Source organism: Pongo pygmaeus, chromosome 4 (genome assembly GCF_028885625.2).
Source record: "Pongo pygmaeus isolate AG05252 chromosome 4, NHGRI_mPonPyg2-v2.0_pri, whole genome shotgun sequence".
NCBI classification, from domain to species: domain Eukaryota; kingdom Metazoa; phylum Chordata; class Mammalia; order Primates; family Hominidae; genus Pongo; species Pongo pygmaeus.
The window spans coordinates 136,716,630-136,735,070 of record NC_072377.2 but is presented as its reverse complement, the minus strand read 5'-3'; the positions used below and the strand labels follow the sequence as shown (position 1 = coordinate 136,735,070).

General features: G+C 45.5%; 1 protein-coding gene across 12 annotated transcripts in view; it reads left to right on the top strand.

Annotated features, from left to right (window-relative positions):
* The window catches only part of P4HA2 (prolyl 4-hydroxylase subunit alpha 2), a 35,561-nt gene extending 19,587 nt beyond the window's left edge, over positions 1–15,974 (top strand). For 6 of the 12 annotated variants that reach the window (XM_054488386.2, XM_054488385.2, XM_063665487.1 and 3 more), the window contains 8 exons: positions 712–888; positions 4,451–4,521; positions 4,756–4,855; positions 9,674–9,727; positions 10,226–10,285; positions 13,108–13,176; positions 13,567–13,663; positions 15,509–15,974. In XM_054488386.2, coding sequence (XP_054344361.1) covers positions 712–888; positions 4,451–4,521; positions 4,756–4,855; positions 9,674–9,727; positions 10,226–10,285; positions 13,108–13,176; positions 13,567–13,663; positions 15,509–15,579 — 699 coding nt within the window. In that variant the 3' untranslated portion in view covers positions 15,580–15,974. Of the gene's footprint in view, positions 1–711; positions 889–4,450; positions 4,522–4,755; positions 4,856–9,673; positions 9,728–10,225; positions 10,286–10,334; positions 10,401–13,107; positions 13,177–13,566; positions 13,664–15,508 lie in introns of all 12 variants that reach the window. The other 6 variants (XM_054488383.2, XM_054488382.2, XM_054488380.2 and 3 more) reach the window with 1 other exon arrangement.
* The last annotated feature ends 2,467 nt before the right edge of the window (positions 15,975–18,441 follow it).

Here is an 18,441-nt window from a genome sequence, read left to right as displayed (position 1 = left end):
AAAAATTGCATGATTTGTGGGGTGTCATTTCATGCCAGTTAAGCTGAAGGGGCTCTCCTCTCTCCCCTCCCCTCCCCCGCTCTTCCCCCCTCCTCCCCTCCCCCTCCCCTCCCCCCCTCCTCCCCTCCTCTCCCCTCTCCTTCCCTCCCCCCTCCCCTCCCCTCCCCTCCCCTCCCCCCTCCCCTCTCCTTCCTTCCCCCTCCCCTCCCCCTTCTACTCCCCTCTCCTCCCCTCTCCTCCCCTCCCTTTCTTCCTTTTTCTTCTCTTTTTCCTGTTTCCTCTCTTTCCTTTCTTTTCTTTTCTTTCTTTCGTCTTACCCTGTCGCCCAGGCTGGAGTGCAGTGGTATAATCATAGCTCACTGCAGCTTTGACCTCCCAGCCTTGAGCAATCCTCCTGCCTCAGTCTCCTGAGTAGCTGGGAATACAGGTGTGCACCATCATGCCTGGCTAATTTTTTTAGAGACAGGTCTATGTCATCTAGGCTGGTCCCAAACTCCTGGTCTCAAGCTATCCTTTGGCCCCCCAGAGTTCTCGGATTACAGGCGTGAGCCACTGTGCATGCCCACCTGCTGGGACTTTTGTTTTCTTCTGTGGTGTGGTGGGAGGGAGCAGCTGCTGGCCATGAGGTGAGTCCAGTGTCTGCTGACAGCCAGACTGGGACCGAGGATTAGGACTCACTCAGCTCAGGGCCTGTTACTCTGTGCTTTCCAGACACCCCGGAGACAGAAGAGGCTTTTCTGTAGGTACCACCATGGCAACAGGGCCCCACAGCTGCTCATTGCCCCCTTCAAAGAGGAGGATGAGTGGGACAGCCCGCATATCGTCAGGTACTACGATGTCATGTCTGATGAGGAAATCGAGAGGATCAAGGAGATCGCAAAACCTAAAGTAGGTGTCACTGCAGGTCCTTCTCGGGGCACTGAAGGGGGCAGGTCCTTTTTCTCATCCCTAGCACTATGGATGGTTGGTTTGCCAATCTAGCAAACCGTTTATCCATATCTAGCATGGGCCTACTGTGGGGATACAGAGATGCTTCAGACTCAGCCTGACCTTGTGAGTTCATGGTCCAGTGGGGAAGAAGAACAGGGTAACCAATGTGGACAGCCAAGTGCTATCATAGAAGGTCACGCTGGGAACAGGGCAGGTCTACACTGGTGTGTCAGTTCACCTGGTTGGGAGACTGTTTCATGGGTGAGTTTTTTGGAAATATTCCATAGGATGCTATGAAGCTGGGTCCTGTGGAGCTCCTGATTAGGACTGTAAATGAGGCAAATGACTTAGAGGAGAATGTAGATCTTTATAATATTGGGTCTTCTCATCCAAGGGTGTGACAGGTCTCTCCATTTATTTATATCTTTTTAAGTTTTCTTCATATAAGCCTTGCACATTTCTTAAGTTTATTCCTAGGTAGTTTCTTTGTTACTGTTAGTTTACTTTATTTCTTCATTATTATTTTTAACTGGGTAAATTATTTTATTAGTTTACTATTATATGCCAAACTGTTGATTTTACAAATACATTTCATAGTAAGAGCTAATGTTTACTGAGTTCTTAACTGTGGCAGGAACTTCTAAGTGCTTAACGTATATATTAACTGTTATGTCACAGTTATGAACAGCTGCTCATAACGGTGTCACTGTCTCTGTTTTACCTATGAAAAAGCAAACTCATACAGATTGCAGCTAGTTGTTGAATTTACTTATTCCTTTTTTGGTTTTTAGCTGATTCTCTTTGGTTGCCTGGATAGCATTAACACCTGGAAATAAGGAAAATTTTATTTTCTCCTGATACTTGTAGTTCCTTTGTTTTTATAATCTTATTGAATTGCCCAGAACTTCTAGAGCATAATTACATAGAATAGGCATCCTTGTTTCATTCCTGAATTTCCTGGAAATTCCTATGGTATTTTACTGCTAAGAATGCAGTTGGCTATTGGTTTTGTATATATGCCATATTTTAAAATTATTCTTCTGTTTCTAGTTCATAAAAGATTTGCTCCCCATTTGACATCTTTCAAAGAGACCTATTTGCTGCCATATCCCATCACTGATGATTGGGAGGGAGGATTTAGCTGGATTCTCTATTGCTCTGCTCCTAATAGAATTGTAGTGGCCGAGGTGACCAGGAGGCCTGACACTCATGGAGAGAGCTGAAATAAGTTCCTATCCTGGCCCCTGTACCTCATCTTGGATCAACTTTGGCTTGAGGTACTAGGACATCTAGGGCTTTGAGTCAGTGGTTGGCATCATCGATGTGGCTGAGGGAGGGGGCTAGCCAGATGTATGGAGAATGGGGACTAGGACTCCCCTTTCTACTCAGCTCCAGAGTCCTCCAGGAAAGAAAACTACTTTGTTGGTTGTGCCAGGATTTCCTGAGAGATTTCTTACCTGTTCTTCAGTTCTAGACACTGAAAACATTTCTCTGTGCATGTGTGCATATGTGTGCGCATGTGTGTTGCTGGCCAAGGGGTAGTGTTGGGAAAAGATATATTTGAATAGAAGCTGTGTGAAGACCCAAACAAGGTTGGCAAACATGTTTGGCTCTTAACATGGCTTCTATTCAAAGATAAGCTAACCCCTCCTTTCCGGAGACTGTGAGGGACAGATGCTAGTCTGGCTTTGAAGTAGAGCCAATGAGCTTAACTTGGCCTGTGGGAAATGCCTGGCAGCTGTCTGTAGGGTCTCTGGCCTGCTTTCAGAATAGCCCTGTGTTTCCCCTGGGGCAGAACACAGCTGCTCAGAGCCTCTTTGTGGGTGTTAGGCCAATGCTGAGGCACAGATGTTTGGATGGGGTCTGGCTGTGGCTGCAGTTTTCAGGGAGGGACTGACATGAGCTGAAGCTCAGGAAGGGCCATGAGTAGGAGCTTGGGAGCCGTCTGTCCTGCTTGCACTGGCCATCTTACCAGATCATGCTATAGCAGCACAGTGTCCAGGTTGGTCCATCTCACCCCCTTACTAGCCTTCTGGTCTATCTACTCCTCTCCATCCCTTCTGCTACCACCTGGCCCGGGCCACCATCATCTCTTGCCCTGACCTCTGCCGTGGCCTCACTAGCCTCCCAGTCCCCACTCTGGCCCCTCATTAGTCAACTCTCCATGAGGTATTCACAGTGATCCATTTTACATTCACATTTTGAGTGTCCCTCCCCTGCATAAAGCCTTCCCCATTTCTTGTGGGCCACAAGGTTGCATCTAGTTCCTAGCCCCTGCTTCTCTCTTCAGCCTATTCTCTCTTACTACTTCCCATAACCTTTAATCCACACCTACTGCAACACCCATTTTCATTCCCAGGCCTCTGGATTGCTGCTCTTTCCCTGTTCCTGTAATGTTCCTCTACTTGGATAACTCATGTTAACCCTTCAGGCCTCAGCTAGGTGGTCTCCTCCCCTAGGAAGCTATTCTTGACACTATACCCTGAGCTTCCACAGGATGGTAAGTTCACCCATGCTGTGCTGCAGTTACCTGACTGGTTTTCTGCTTTCCCCACTTGACTGAGTTGTAAGAGTGCAGGCGGCATGTCTCAGTTAACCTAGCGTGGTGCCACGCACAAAGTAGGCACTCATCGATATTTATTGAAATCAAGGGGAAGTGTGTTGGGGTGGGAGTACCTGGGCCTGTGGCCCCCACCATGTGAGGTCATGAGGACAGTCCACAGCTGAAGCACATGGACCTTTGCCATGTTGGCTGGCTCTGGGCAGCGAGTCCCCCTTGGGGTTTCACTAAGCCTGACTGTGGAGGCTGGGGGAGATGAAGTAAATGCGGGGAGTGCGTGTGTAGTGTATACATGTGTGAGTGGGTGGCTTCCAGGCCGTGGTTCACTTATTTTAACTTACAGAATCTTTTCCTGGTTTTATCATCTGACTTGTAAGGATCCCAAGGGAGCGAAAACTGTGCCATCTGTCTTTGCTTCTTGAGGCTGTGGGAACCCAGTGTGAGGTGGTGCAGCAGGAGAGTGTTTGGATGGGTTTCTTGGCAGAGGAGCCCACTGAGGTTCGGAAGGATGGTGAAACTTGACCCAGTTGAGAGAAGTACATAAGGCGGAGGCTCAGGCATGGTGGCACAGCCTGAATATGGTGGGAGTAGCTAAGCTCAGGCAGGCTGTGCTCAGGCAGGGGTGGTATGTGGGCCTGGCAAGGAAAGGGGCTAGCCAGGCAGATGCATGGATAGACAAGGCAGGCATAATTCTGCAGGCAACGCAGACCTGGGGAGGAGAAGGGATGAGCAGTGACCAAGCAGGGCGATAGCCAGGAACTGATTGCAGATTGGGAATGTGGAGGCCTCAGACTCTTGCCCTCAACTGGCCTGCAGGATCTTGGGGCCTTGGCTAGAGCCATTGGCTGCAAAGCTTCCTCCACTAGCATGGTAGCAAATCTGGTCCCAGTGCTCTCTGGGAAAATACTCAAGGCAAAACAAACAAACAAATCAAGTCTTCCCTCTCCTCCTTCCTTCTAGCTTGCACGAGCCACCGTTCGTGATCCCAAGACAGGAGTCCTCACTGTTGCCAGCTACCGGGTTTCCAAAAGGTAAGCAAAGAGCAGGGGTTTGTAGCTGATCAAGCCCCAACTTCAGGACTTCTCAGTGCCTACCCTAGGGATGGGTGGCTTGCCTTTTCCTGCCTGCTGGCACCTCCTCACCCCCTTGCAGCGGGCACCCTGTACTGCCTGTTCATGCTGGCCCTGACTCTGGGGACAGAGTTCAGGACCTCATGGAAGCCTGCCCTTCCATCTTCTTTTCTCTGCCCTTTTCTTTTTGCCCAGCTCCTGGCTAGAGGAAGACGATGACCCTGTTGTGGCCCGAGTAAATCGTCGGATGCAGCACATCACAGGGTTAACAGTAAAGACTGCAGAATTGTTACAGGTACGGATAGTCCCTGGGACTGTAGGAGTTGGGAAGTGGGTATTTGTGGCTAGATTGTCTCACAGGGTGTACAGAACTGGGCCAAAAGAGGCCCAACTGTATGACTACTGCCTGATGCTATGAATATAGCGTGATCTCATTTTAGGAAACCAGAATTAATCATGCCTGCTGGCTTTCAACAATTAGTGTTCAACAAATATCTATTGAGCATCTGCTGTGTGCCCAAGTGTGCTGCAAGCTAGGGATCAGCGGTAGTTATGGTAGGTTCGTTCATGTCTTCTTGACAACAGAAGCTGAAATCCTGAATGGTCTCAGGGACATCTCTAAGAGAGCTAAAAATGGCTTCAGAGGCCATGGTTCTGTGTCATAATCAAATACATTTGAAGGTCAAAGTATTCTGTGTGTTTTCTCCTGCTGAACCACAACTGAAGTTGCTCCAAAAGCAGCAGCAGGGGAGTTCCCATGAGGGACTGCCAAGATGGGGTCGGTTGAGAATCCAAAGAAAGCGGCACTAAACCCCTGGGTCTTCAGTCCACGGCATTTATTAGGGAACTTGCAGAGTGGGCTGCAGCAATCCTCAAAATGGACAGCAAGAGACAAGAGTTGTTTTACCTAAGTATTTCCACAGTGAAGGGGTCAGAGTTTTTTTGACCCCTTTAGGGTTTAGGGAATTTGGCTCAGGGCTGGGGCTAGTTTCTTCCAGTGTTTTGGGCAACAACCTAAACACCTTCATCAGTGCCTGGGAATGTTGAAGACTCCAGCTTTTGTTCCAGCCTGAAGGGAAAAACCTGCAGCTGGCTGGGTCACAGAGCTGTCAAGGGAGTCTGATTTTCAGTCAGAACAAAGAAAGAAAGGCGGGGTGGGTCTGCGGGACCTTACATTGTGATATGTAGGTGGAAGTGAGAGGCCTGGACTGGTTAAGCTGGTGCAGGTGGAATGTTCTTGTTCAAGTACTCCCACTGGGACCCTGGCTTCCTGCCTTTATTCAGAGGTGATTTTGAAGAAACGTGGCAGCATCCTGCTGAAAGGTTTTGGGTAAAGCTCCTTATTAAAGTATCCTCTTGGGTAAAGCTTAGTAAAGTGTCCTCTTGGGTATTGAGTTCAAATCAGCACTGGCTATGTTCCCTTATAAATATTGGAACGTCTGTATTCTGTTGTAAAATTGCTGATCTGAGACACCGTCAGAGAAGTTTCACTGGCATCTTTCTAGAGGCCTCTGGGTCTCTCTGTTTGGCCAAAGTTTCTGTATACTTCAGCCTTTACCTTTAGGATTGGCATTTGGGTCTGATCTACCATAGATCTCATTAGAATATTGACTGAAGATCATTTGGAAAAGATTTTTTGAACTTTTGCCTGGACATGCCTAAGCAAATCAGCCTACTTTTTGTTGTTGTTTTTTCTGTGTAGCTGCATCAGCAATTGGAAAATCAGTTTTGAAGGTCATCTTTATGGATTGGCGTGAAGTCTACCAGAGTTTTAAAAAACATACTGATTACCTTGCAAATAGTACTGTGAAATTTTAATTTTTTTTTTCAGTTCAGCTCAACTTAGTGTTTTGTAATTTTTAAATAAATTCTGCAGATAAGCACATCCATGGAGGACTTCTGCATCATCTCCCACTTGCTGAGTATGTGTAAGAGCACCACCATTTCAAGAGTGATAGGCACTCTTGATGTGCTAGATGAGTCCCTGTTGGCATTGTCTTGACTTATATCTTCTTGGAGCAGGTTTTTGTTTTTGTTTTTGTTTTTAAAGACATCTGCCACTGCTTCCTCTGTGTCAGAGCCAGTCTTCAGGACTTTCATGGTCCTGATCAAAGACCACAGTCTGCTTGGCTGATTTCATACCCTGGACCAAGAGGCTGAGTAGACAGGACCTGTGGCTCTGTTGCTTTCCTGGCTAGCTGTGCAGCTGCACTCACTGTATCCCTGTCTTCCACTCACCCGTGGAAGATAGCAGCTTCTTGCCTATGGACTGACTTCTCTGCTACAATTCAGACTTTATCTTGTCTGGCCTCTCATGGTGTTGTAGCTCAATTGTCTGGGGCCTGAATGCCAGACCTCTTGGTAGAGGGGCTTTTATAGTTAAGGATCTTCTGGAAATTCAGACCACAGCTGCCAAGTGGTTGAGATGCCATTTTTGTTTGCATTCTTCTCCTAGGAACTGTCTTGACATTTCCTTTGCCAGTTAGTGGTGTTGAAGGCTTTGATCCTTCATGGTCTGGGGAACAGGAACCTGGATTTCAGCATGTATCCCTAAGTGCTTACTCCATATGAAATGCTTGTGGTATGTTACATGCCTAGGCACCAGCAACAGCCCTCACACCAGGTCCTTTAGGAAATGCTGCAGGCCTCTGGAAAGGAGCTGGTTCTTCTATCTGTTGACATTCTTTCAGCTGTAGCTGACATGTTTGCTGTAGATCATTTGAAGGAAAAAGGTAATTGAGGCTTTCTGGTGAATTGGATGAGGGCTTATCTGATAGAGAGGAAGAGATGCTACACCTCTGGGATTCTCTAAGATTGAAGACTTTGGCTGCATGATGTCTCAGCCTCACCTGAAAAGTGATTTCTGACCTTTTGAATTTTGCCTTTACTCTGTCCTTAGCATCGTAAATACCCACATCTTTCAAATAACTGACTCCACTCTTACAATAGTAAGTCTAAAGATTTAAGTGAATACCTCCTCACATGAATCAGTTTTGATGTACAGTTGCTTGTTATTAAAGGCGTGAGCCTGGGGACTTGAGTATGCCTGGATAGGTAATCTCACTGCTGCAAATCTAGATGGTCGCATGCATTTTGTACTTATTTGGGAACTGTATTAAAGAGTGTAGGTACGGTAGCTTCAGAACCATGATCAAATATAATTCTCCAAACCTAAAAGATGAACCAGCTCTCGCAATGCAACTTCTTTCACTGCCTGGGATCTGTAAATTTAAGCAATCCATTTAACAAGTGGAAGTATTGGAAAATGCAGTCATACTCTGCAGCTCCAGCAACAAGCACTAATTGAATTTTCCTGAGTGTACCGGCACAGCAGTCACAGTTGTGTTTAAAATTTTCTTCCAGGCCAGGTGTGGTGGCTTACATCTGTAACTCAGTACTTGGGGAGGCCAAGGCAGGAGGATTGCTCGAAGCCAGGAGTTTGAGACCAGTCTGGGCAACATAGTGAGACTCTGTCTCTACCCACCGCCCCCCCAAAAAAAGGAGAGAGAAAAAAATTTTCTTCAAGCTCTTGACTACAAAAAAAGATATGCTTTCTCAGCTGCTCTGGCACTTCTCTCCTTAGATGCATCTCCAGCCTTAGGGCCACCTGCTGAACCAGGCTTCCTTGTGCTGTTGACAGGATTTCCAGGTATTTTTGGTGCAGGAATCTTAAAGGCTGAAGCAATGGATGACAACATGTTTTCATCCATGCTTTGTATCAAAATTTTTATTTTTATAGACATTGAAAATGATACTGCTGACATTTTGTGCTCTAATAAGAGGATTTCCTCTCTATAAAGTCCACTGTCCCTTTCTTTCTTGCATTTCTTTTTTTGTGTGTATGTGAAACAGGGTCTCATCTGTTGCCCAGGCTGGAGTGCAGTGGCGCAGTCATAGCTCAATGCAACCTTGAACTCCTGGGCTCGAGCAATCCTCCTGCCTCAGCTTCCTGAGTAGCTGGGACTACAAGTGCACGCCACTGTGCCCAGCCAATTTTTTTATTAGTAGAGATGGACGGGGTCTTGCTATGTTGCCCAGGCTGGTCTCAAACTTCTGAGCTCAAGCAATCCTCTCACTTCAGCCTCCCAAAGTGCTGGGTTTACAGGCATGAGCCAACACGCCTGGCTTCTGTCCCACGTTTCTATAGGTCTCTGTTATTGCTAGTTTTGTAGCATCTCTCACCTGACTGTTGGGATTGCAGAAAAGAATATACAAAAAATACCAACTTTCTGAGAACTTATGGCCTAGCCCCAGAGGTTTTTATGTTTTCAGTGAGACACAATAGCTGACTGTTCCCAGATGGACATTGGTGGTGCTGCTTGATCCATCAGCTTCCATATCAGATTCTGTGCTTCATCTTTAACCTTGTCTCTCGTTCTGTCTACTGAAGCTGAGACGATAATTGTGATTTAGGACTTTCCATTGTTCTGATAAGCTGTCCACAAAGGCATTTACAATTTCTAATCCAATTTATGACACCTGGTAGTTGCTCAGATGTTACTTCAGGTCCAGGGTCACACTGGGGATGCTGATGTAGCATGGTAATTCTTGACTGCCCGGCAGCTGGCCACCCATGTTGTGCTGTTTCACTCCATGCAGTAGACCACTGTGGGAGTTTGCCCCACTCAGTCTCACCAGGAATAGCAGAGGTGGTAGGAACAGTGCCAGGTGCTGAGTACCTCCAAAACTAGTTTAAAAAAGAAAATCCTTATCTTAAATTTGTTACTCACTTTCCTCTGGATTACTTTCTTAATATGTCCCAAACAAACTGGGTCCAGGCCAGGGCCCGCCTCAAGCAGTGCTCCCTTTGCTGCTGTCTGAGTGTCCATGAAGGGCTGGAGCTTTTCCTCAGTGATCATATGCATTTCACCCATCTTGTTTTGTTTGGGAAACCACATTTGTGCTGCAGCCTTACTCTTGGACAGAACTGTAGACTTGTTTGTGATGTTTGCTCTGCCTGTGCTGGCAGGGCATGGTTGTCTTCCACCTTAGAGAGGCTGCTCTTGGGAGTTCTGGTTGTTTTCAGGCCTGGGAAGATGGTATCCCTAGAGTGATGGGCTGCTACAGAGCTGTTCATGCTACTTACAAGGTCTAATGCTGTTATTTCCCACAGGTTGCAAATTATGGAGTGGGAGGACAATATGAACCGCACTTCGACTTCTCTAGGGTAAGGCCTAAATCACGGGTGCTTTCAAAGGGCCCTGCTCTAGCTGATTTGAGAAGGGTGGAGCTTCTAGGAGCATTTCAGCCTCCACATCAGTACCCCCACCCCTTGTCCTCCCTCCACCTCTGCATCACCAGGGGAAACTCTTCGTTACTGGTGAATCCCAAATCTGGAACCAAGGGTCCTGCAGAACGCAGTGGAGCCTGGCTGTCTCCCCTGTAGATGTGGGGAGTTCGTCCCCTGCCCTAACTCTGTCACCCTTTGCCCTGATTCTAAAGCAAAGAGCCTCACTAGGTCTTTGTGAAAACTGTTCTTGTCCCTTTTCCTCTTCCCCGCCTACCCCATGCCCTAGCCAGAATTTACTTTGCAGCCTTGGCACATATTCCAGGCTGATTTATGGAACACACACTTATTACCTTCCCCTGACCCTTTTGGTCCTAGTCTTGTGGGTGGTGGATGAAGCCTGTTGTAAACTTGGGTGAAAGTTGTTGTCTGTTGCAGCGACCTTTTGACAGCGGCCTCAAAACAGAGGGGAATAGGTTAGCGACGTTTCTTAACTACGTAAGTACTGGGTCCAGGCCCACCTGTTCATTCTCACTTAATTTTGTAGAATGATGAGCGAGATACTTTCAAGCATTTAGGGACGGGGAATCGTGTGGCCACTTTCTTAAACTACGTGAGTATGATATGTGCTGATGGGCCCTAAGGGGACCCTGGGTCCAGAGGGCTGCCTTATATCCCACCCTCATCAGGGCTGATATCATCTGCTGTTAAGTAATGGTCAGGTCCTTCTGGCTCTTAGCACCCTTCTTGGCTGCAGTAGGGAGAGTTGACGTCTGTTTCTATTCATTTTCCCCACTGCCACCAGCAGGACTTTAACATTCCTGGCTCCTATTTTTTTTCCCCAGTGTTTAAAATTGTGATAAAATAGACATAACATAAAACTCACCATCTTAACCATTTTTTAAATGTATGATTCAGTGGTATTAAATACATTCATAGTGTGCAAGCATCACCATCATTCGTTTCCATCTATTTTCATCATCTAAAACTGAAACTCTACCCATTAAGCAGTAATTCCAGATTCCCCTCCTGCAGCTCCTGGCAGCCACCATTCTGCTTTCTGTCTCTGTGATTTTGGTTACTTAAATAAATGGAATCAAAGTATTAATACTTGTCTTTTTGTGTGGCTGGTGCATAATGTCCTCAAGGTTTATCCATGTTGTAGCATATTCTGGCTTCTTCTTCTTCTTTTTTTTTTTTTTTGAGATGGAGTCTTGCTCTGTCACCCAGACTGGAGTGCAGTGGTGGGATCTCGGCTCACTGCAACCTCAGCCTCCCAGGTTTGAGCGATTCTCATACCTCAGCCTCCCAGGCAGCTGGGATTATAGGCGCTAGCCACCACGCCTGGCTAATTTTTGTATTTTTAGTAGAGATAGGGTTTCACCTTGTTGGCCAGGCTGGTCTCAAACTCCCGACCTCAGGTGATCCGCCTGCCTCGGCCTTCCAAAGTGCTGGGATTACAGGCGTGAGCCACTGCGCCCGGCCATTCTGGTTCCTTTTGATGGGCCCAGTGCTAGTCTGAACTTTTGGGATTGGTGCCCTGGAGGGTTCCCTCCTTGGCATCAGAGTGAGGAGATAGCCTTAGCTCTCTCTCGATGAGAGCCGCCTTTGTGTTCTCCAAGGCTTAATGGCCTGATTCCCACCTCTTGCCTCTGTTCCATCCATAGGTTGTAGGGTTTACCTTTCACATGAGGAGCAGTTTCCTCTCCCCTCTGCTGACAGCCAGCTCTAAAGAGGCATAGAGACAGTAAAGTAACTTAGAGACAGAAGCCTGTGTCCATTTTTTCCTTTTACGCTTTTATTGTGTGGTTATTACATGCTGGGGATTGTGCTGTGTACATGCTGGTGAGCAGAACATACGTGGTCTCTCTTGTGCTTGAGGTCCAATATGAGAGACTTATTTTAAACATCAGAGAGATTCTTCTTCTTCTTCTTCTTCTTTTTTTTTTTTTCTTTTGAGACAGAGTCTCCCTCTGTTGCCCAGGTGGAGTGCAGTGGCGCTATCTCAGCTTACTGCAAACTCTGCCTCCCAGGTTCAAGCGATTCTCCTGCCTCAGCCTCCCAAGTAGCTGGGATTATAGGCGTGCACCACCATGCCCAGCTAATTTTTGTATTTTTAGTAGAGATGAGGTTTCACCATCTTGGCCAGACTGGTCTCAAGCGATCCACCCGCCTTGGCCTCCCAAAGTGCTGGCATTACAGGTGTGAGCCACTGCGCCCAGCCTAAACATCAGAGAGATTATTATGTAGTTATGGAGACAGGTGCTGTGAACCCCAGGCTTGGGGTTCAGTGGAGGCCTCTCTTTGGAAGTAACATATCAGTTGAGACTTAAAAGTTGAGTGGAAATTAGCTGGTAGAACATGGTTTCTGGCAGAAGAGAGAGTGTATGTAGTCCTGTAAGAGAAAAGGAGCTTGGGATGTTGGAAAAGTAGAAAAAGGCTGGTGTGTCTGGAGAGAGGCTAGTGAGACTGACAGGGCCTTGGGGTTCTAGAAAAGAATCTGAGTTTGATCCACAGGGCTGTGACAAGCCATCAGAGCTTTTTGTCTTATTCATTTACCATATGTCTGTCAAGTACCCTTCAGTGAGTCTGGTATGTGTCCTGTGGAAATATTTTTTAGCTCCAATTTTTATTACATTATGGACAAAAAAAGTAAGCCAGATGGGAAAGAAGTAGTGCTTTGGCCATGAGTCAAGGCATGCTCTGTGGGCACGAGTGCAGCCTTGCTAGTGTGGAACTTGTGTTCAATGTAGTTTAAGGCCTTACCATGGGAGAAAGCAGGGCCTCTAGAGACACAGTGCCCCACCTTTCCACTCAGTTGGCCCCAGGAAGCGTGGCTACTCTGGGAAGGTGAAGGTCTGACTAGAGCAGCAAACTACTAGAGCCAGAGAAACAGAGCTGCAGTGAGGACTGCACATGGTGTTGGAAACAGTAGGGAGCTCCTGGTCAGGGCACTTTGCTGAGTACAGTGGCTTAGGCAAGGCCAAGGCTAGATGGAGATTCAAAGGGTGGGGGTCAGAACAGGCATTTTCTGAGTACAGACTCAGATTATTTTCATCCAAGGACTGCCCGGATGTGGGTCTCCTGTGGGCCTCAACTCTTGAACACTCATGACATGGAGACTGTTCTAATGAATCACACTGGTTAAGTAGGCATGGGAAGAGCCTTTCTTGGCTAAAGGGCTGGCCATGGAGCAGACACCAAGTAGTGTCACTCATGCTGAGAGGAGGGCAATCTGTATACCTTGTCATGTCCTTTGTGGCTCAGTTGCTCTGAGAGCCTTGGGTAGGAGGGTCAAGCTCTATGTCTTATATTTCCAGATGAGTGATGTAGAAGCTGGTGGTGCCACCGTCTTCCCTGATCTGGGGGCTGCAATTTGGCCTAAGAAGGTAAGTTCTGATTCTTGTGGGTCAGAGGTTGAAGCAAGATTCAGACTTTACTTTGTCCATGTCCCCCAGTACCAATACTTGGCCTGCCTGATTGTCACTGTGATGTGCCTTAGCCCACCTGGGGTCTGACCTGGTAGCCCCAGCTTCTCCCTGTGAACAAAGGACAGGGAGGGAAGTCCCTTCAGGGATGGGTGAGTTCCCAGACTTCTACCCCAGAAAGGTAGGTGCTTTCTGGGAAATGTCTCTATTGCTGGAGTCCCAGAGCCCTATCCCCCGTCCATGGGAAAATGAGGGTGTTTCTGCTAAGGGCAGAGCTTCTGTGATGCTTGCGGTCAGGTCCCTGAGCACAGTCTCTTAAGAATGTGTTCTGAAAGGCCATCTCTTTCCCAGGGTACAGCTGTGTTCTGGTACAACCTCTTGCGGAGCGGGGAAGGTGACTACCGAACAAGACATGCTGCCTGCCCTGTGCTTGTGGGCTGCAAGTGGGGTGAGTGTCTTAAGGGGTAGTGCTGGTGTTGGTGGCCTCAGCTTGGGCTTTGCTTATTGGCCTTAGATTGTGAGCTGGGAGGCAACTGCTGCCAAATTTGCTGAGACTGTCTCCCTTCTTAGGTTTTTTTCTGCTGTTACTACCATCCAGCCATGTAATGTCCATGCAGCTGGTAAATGCCAAGGCAGCTGGTTGGAAACACTCAGAGATACACAGGGAGCTGAAGAAGGCCTGAGGACGAACAGCTGCATAAGCACCATAGGTCCAGGACCCTCTGGCAAGGCTTCTGAGGGAGCAGAGTGGAGAGCTGGAAGCAGTGAGGGGAAAGAGTGTCTCAGGCAAACAAGGCCCATATGGATGGAGGCACAGGCTAAAACCAGCATATGGGTGTGGGGGCTGGCTCCCTTGTCACTTGAAGAAAGGGAGGCCTGTGGCACAGGGGCCAGAAGATGAGGCTGGAGGCTGGGACCAAACTGCAGAGGCTTAAGCTTGAGCCTTATCCTGGGAGCAGTTGTGGTGAGCCTCGGAGAGGCTCAAACCAGGATATGACAGGAAGTGTTTGTAAGCAGATGAGTGTGTAGCCCCCTTGGAGAGTTTTGAAGATAAATAGTGATAGGTTTGCAGATAATTAAGCAAATGAAAAAGAAAACAAGGCAGTTGCTGAATTCAGGGGAAAAAAAAGTTGTACAAGAAAGGAAATGTAAGTATAATCTACTAGATGGCTGAGGTGTTAACACTTACATGATATAATTATGTACACACTGAGTATTACTTTAACTAAGACTTGTGATTTACCTATACTGGAAAGATGGGAGGGGATGAGTTTGTGTTTTAGGAGTAGAATAAAAGAATTCCAAAGTTGAAAGTCAAGGAATAGAACTGTAAGCATCTTATCTAGAAAAATGAGGTTAAATATCAGAAGAAACAGCTAGAGGAGTTTAATGTTCCTTGGGAGTGGGGATTAGGGATGGGAAGGAGAGGCTTAGGAGATTGCTGTTTATCATTATAAGCCTTGTGACAATTTTATTTTTTTCAATGAAGTACATGTATTACTTTATATTTTAAAAGCTCTGTGACTTCAGTAGTGCATTGAAATAAAATTTTTATTCATTATGAGAGAGTCTGTGAGGAACAGAATCATGGTTCCTGTGTGTTTGAAGATATGGCATGGGGTGATAGTGCTGGCAGCAGCTCTGTTGCTCTTGTGCCCATGGCATACAGACTGGATCTGCTGGCCCACGGCTCCTGAGGTTAACGTCCAAGCCCTCTGCAATGCTGACAGGCTTCCTCATCCTCACACCCTACCTCTCAGTTTCTACCTGCCACCTCCCAGTAATATTAGGCCTCTTGAGTCCCCAACACACATCAGGGTGGCTACTGACTTGATTACTTTCTCATCTGTTGTCTCTCCTGGGACCCTCTTGGTGAGAGAACCATCTGGGTATGTCCATCTTCTTCCCAGGATAACTTCTATGTAGCTTTATATTCTAGCCCTAGGATTTCCTCTTCCCTCTAAGAGCAAGAAACGTGTGCGGGTTGCCATGGGAATAGAGCCAAAGGGTATCAAAGGTCATGGGCATGAAAGGGCATGCTTAGATGCCCTTGGGTGCTATTCCCATAGCAACCTGCACACATGTATCTTGTCCCACTGGCAGAATTTCATACAATTATCTGTTTACATGTGTCTTCCTTACCAATTCTTCAGCAAATTGAGGCCTGAGATCATGTCTTGTCTTATTTGTGTCTGATTCCAGGGCACAGTGCAGGGATCATCATGAAGGAGTCATTCATTCAGGCTACTAAACTGACCAATAGGATTGTAACATGCTTGCTTTCTTTTCACAGTCTCCAATAAGTGGTTCCATGAACGAGGACAGGAGTTCTTGAGACCTTGTGGATCAACAGAAGTTGACTGACATCCTTTTCTGTCCTTCCCCTTCCTGGTCCTGCAGCTCATGTCAACGTGACAGACACCTTTGTATATTCCAGTTTCTATCAGGCTGGTTTTTGGAGAAATGAATGTTTGTCTGGAGCAGAGGGAGACCATACTAGGGCGAGTCCTGTGTGACTGAAGTCCCAGCCCTTCCATTCAGCCTGTGCCATCCCTGGCCCCAAGGCTAGGAACAAAGTGGCTGCAGCCAGGGTTAGCTGTCTAGCGCCTAGCAAGGTGCCTTTGTACCTCAGGTGTTTTAGGTGTGAGATGTTTCAGTGAACCAAAGTTCTGATACCTTGTTTACATGTTTGTTTTTATGGCATTTCTATCTATTGTGGCTTTACCAAAAAATAAAATGTCCCTGCCAGAAGCCTTAAAGAGCCTTACTTGGAGTATTTTTAAGACTGGGAACTTTTACCAGGTTCATCATTTCCTGTGCATCACCTCCATGCAGGCAGAGTCTGGATAATGAATGCTTTAGTAGCAAAAAAGCATCTTGGGTCTTGGATTTCAGACCTGGTTTCAACACTTGTGTCCCCTCTAAGTGTCAGTGTCCTTTTCTGGAAAGTAGGGTAAATAGTTTCTCTTTGTCTCCCAGAGAACATAGCACATGTGTTCATGATTGTAATGCTGTTATAATGTGTAATTCATTTTTAAATTTTAAGATAAGAATTGTTCATGATACACAGATGTATACTTAAAAAAATATGAAGGTGAGCAGGAGCACCTGTGTCAACACCAAGTTAAAAAAGAGAACGTTTTCAAGTCAGTACCTCAGGAGCCCCTTGGGAACCTCTCCTAGATCACATCTCCTTCACTGCCCCCAGCACTTTGGAGATAACTCATTGTCTCGTGATGTGTGGTACTCATTCCTTTGCTTGTCTTTATAGTTTTATCATCTATGATTAGATCCCTAAATAAGTAGTTATTTTGTTTTCCCTGATTTTGAACTTTTACTAATAGAATGAGAGTAAATATTTTTGGGTATGTGGCTTCTTTTGTTCAACATTGTTTTAAGATTCATCCGTGTTGCCTGTGTAGCTGTAATTTGTTTTAATCTTTATAGTACCTTCAGTTTTGTTAATGCTTATTGTAGGACTATACCATAATACAGCCAGTATGCTGCTGATAAACACTGGAATTGATTTCAGTCTTTGTATATTGTGAATAATGCTGTGATAAATATTTTTATACATGATTCCTGGTGCACATATAAACACATATTTCTGTAGGATATATATCTAGGAGTGGAAATGTGGAGTCTTAATGGTGTTCCATCTTTACTAAATAATGTATTCCAAGGTGGTTATACACATTCTCACCAGGAGTAAATGAGAGTTCTTATTACCCCAATCTTTTCCAATATTTAGTGTTTTCATACTTCTGAATTTTAGCTAGCTTGGTACATGTTACAGACTAAATGTTTGTGTCCCCCCACCAGATTCATATGTTGAAATCTTAACCCCCAATGTGATGATATTAGGATGCGGAGCCTTTGGGAGGTAATTAGGTCATAAGCATGGAGCCCACATGAGTGGGATTAGTGCCCTTATGAAGAGATCCCAGCCCTCTTTCTGCCATGTGAACACACAGCAAGAAGATGTCTGTCTATGAACCAGGGGGCCCTTACCAGAAACAAACCTGCTAGCATGTTGATCTTGGACTTTCCAGTTCCCATAACCATGAGAAATAAATGTTTTAAATTCAATGTATGATTTTTTTTTATAGCAGCTCTACCTAAGACAGTACATGTATATTGTCTATTTGAACATTATTGATAATGTTGAACAACTTTTCATGTTTATTAGTTACTAGGTTTCTTCAAGTGTTCTTATTGATTCATAGAAATTTTAAAATATGTACACAAGTTCTTTGTTATATATTTTGCAAATATCTTCTGTGGCTTGTCTTTTCACTGTTTTAGTTCTGTCTTTTGATAAACAGGAGCTTTTAATTTTTATGTCAAATCCATCAAGCTTTTTCTTTTTGATTTATGTTCTTTATGTCTTATTTGAGAAATCCTTCTATACCTCAAGATCATGAGGATGTTTCCTGTGTTCTCTTCTGAAAGCTATATAGTCTTTGTCATTTAGTTTTATCTTTATACATGGTATGAAGTGTAAAGGTCTACTTTTAATTTTTTGCATATTTTATTAGGATAGGATGGGCTTTTGCTATAGTAATAAATAATCCCTAAATCTCAGGGCCTTAATATATAAAATTGTCTCATGCAAAAAACCACTGGGTCTAGGGCAATTGCTATCTACTGCCCTCTAATCTCCCTCTAGTGGCTTCCATTGGTAGACTGTAACAGGAAGCCAGCTGATAAGGGAATCTGGGAAATGTAGTTTACAGAGTGGCAGCTACAGTAGAACAGTAGAAACTACAAGGATGAGCTTGCAGCTGAGAATAGAAACATGACTGGCACACTAGGTGGTTTGTTTGTAGGTTTTTTCTTTTCCTGTTTGAGACTTTTTTGGCTTCTTGAATTTGTACAATGGTATCTTTAATCAATTTTGGAAAATTAAATGATTTTTTCTTTCAGCATTGTCTGTTTCTTCTGTAACTGATTAAATGTAAGTTGGATCATATGATATTCTTATCTCTTAATCTGTCTTTCATATTTTTTATATATATGCTATATTTGGGGAGAATTTTATAGCTGTTTTGTACAAAGTTCACTAATTCTGTCTTCTATCAAGTGCATACAGGAGTCTGTTTAAGGACTTTAAAGATGTAATTCTTTGTTTTCTGGCTTATACCATTTCTGTTGAAAAGTTGCTATCTGGTCCTTTGTTGTTCTTTTGAAGGTAATTTTGCCTTCACCTGGCTGCTTTAAAGATTT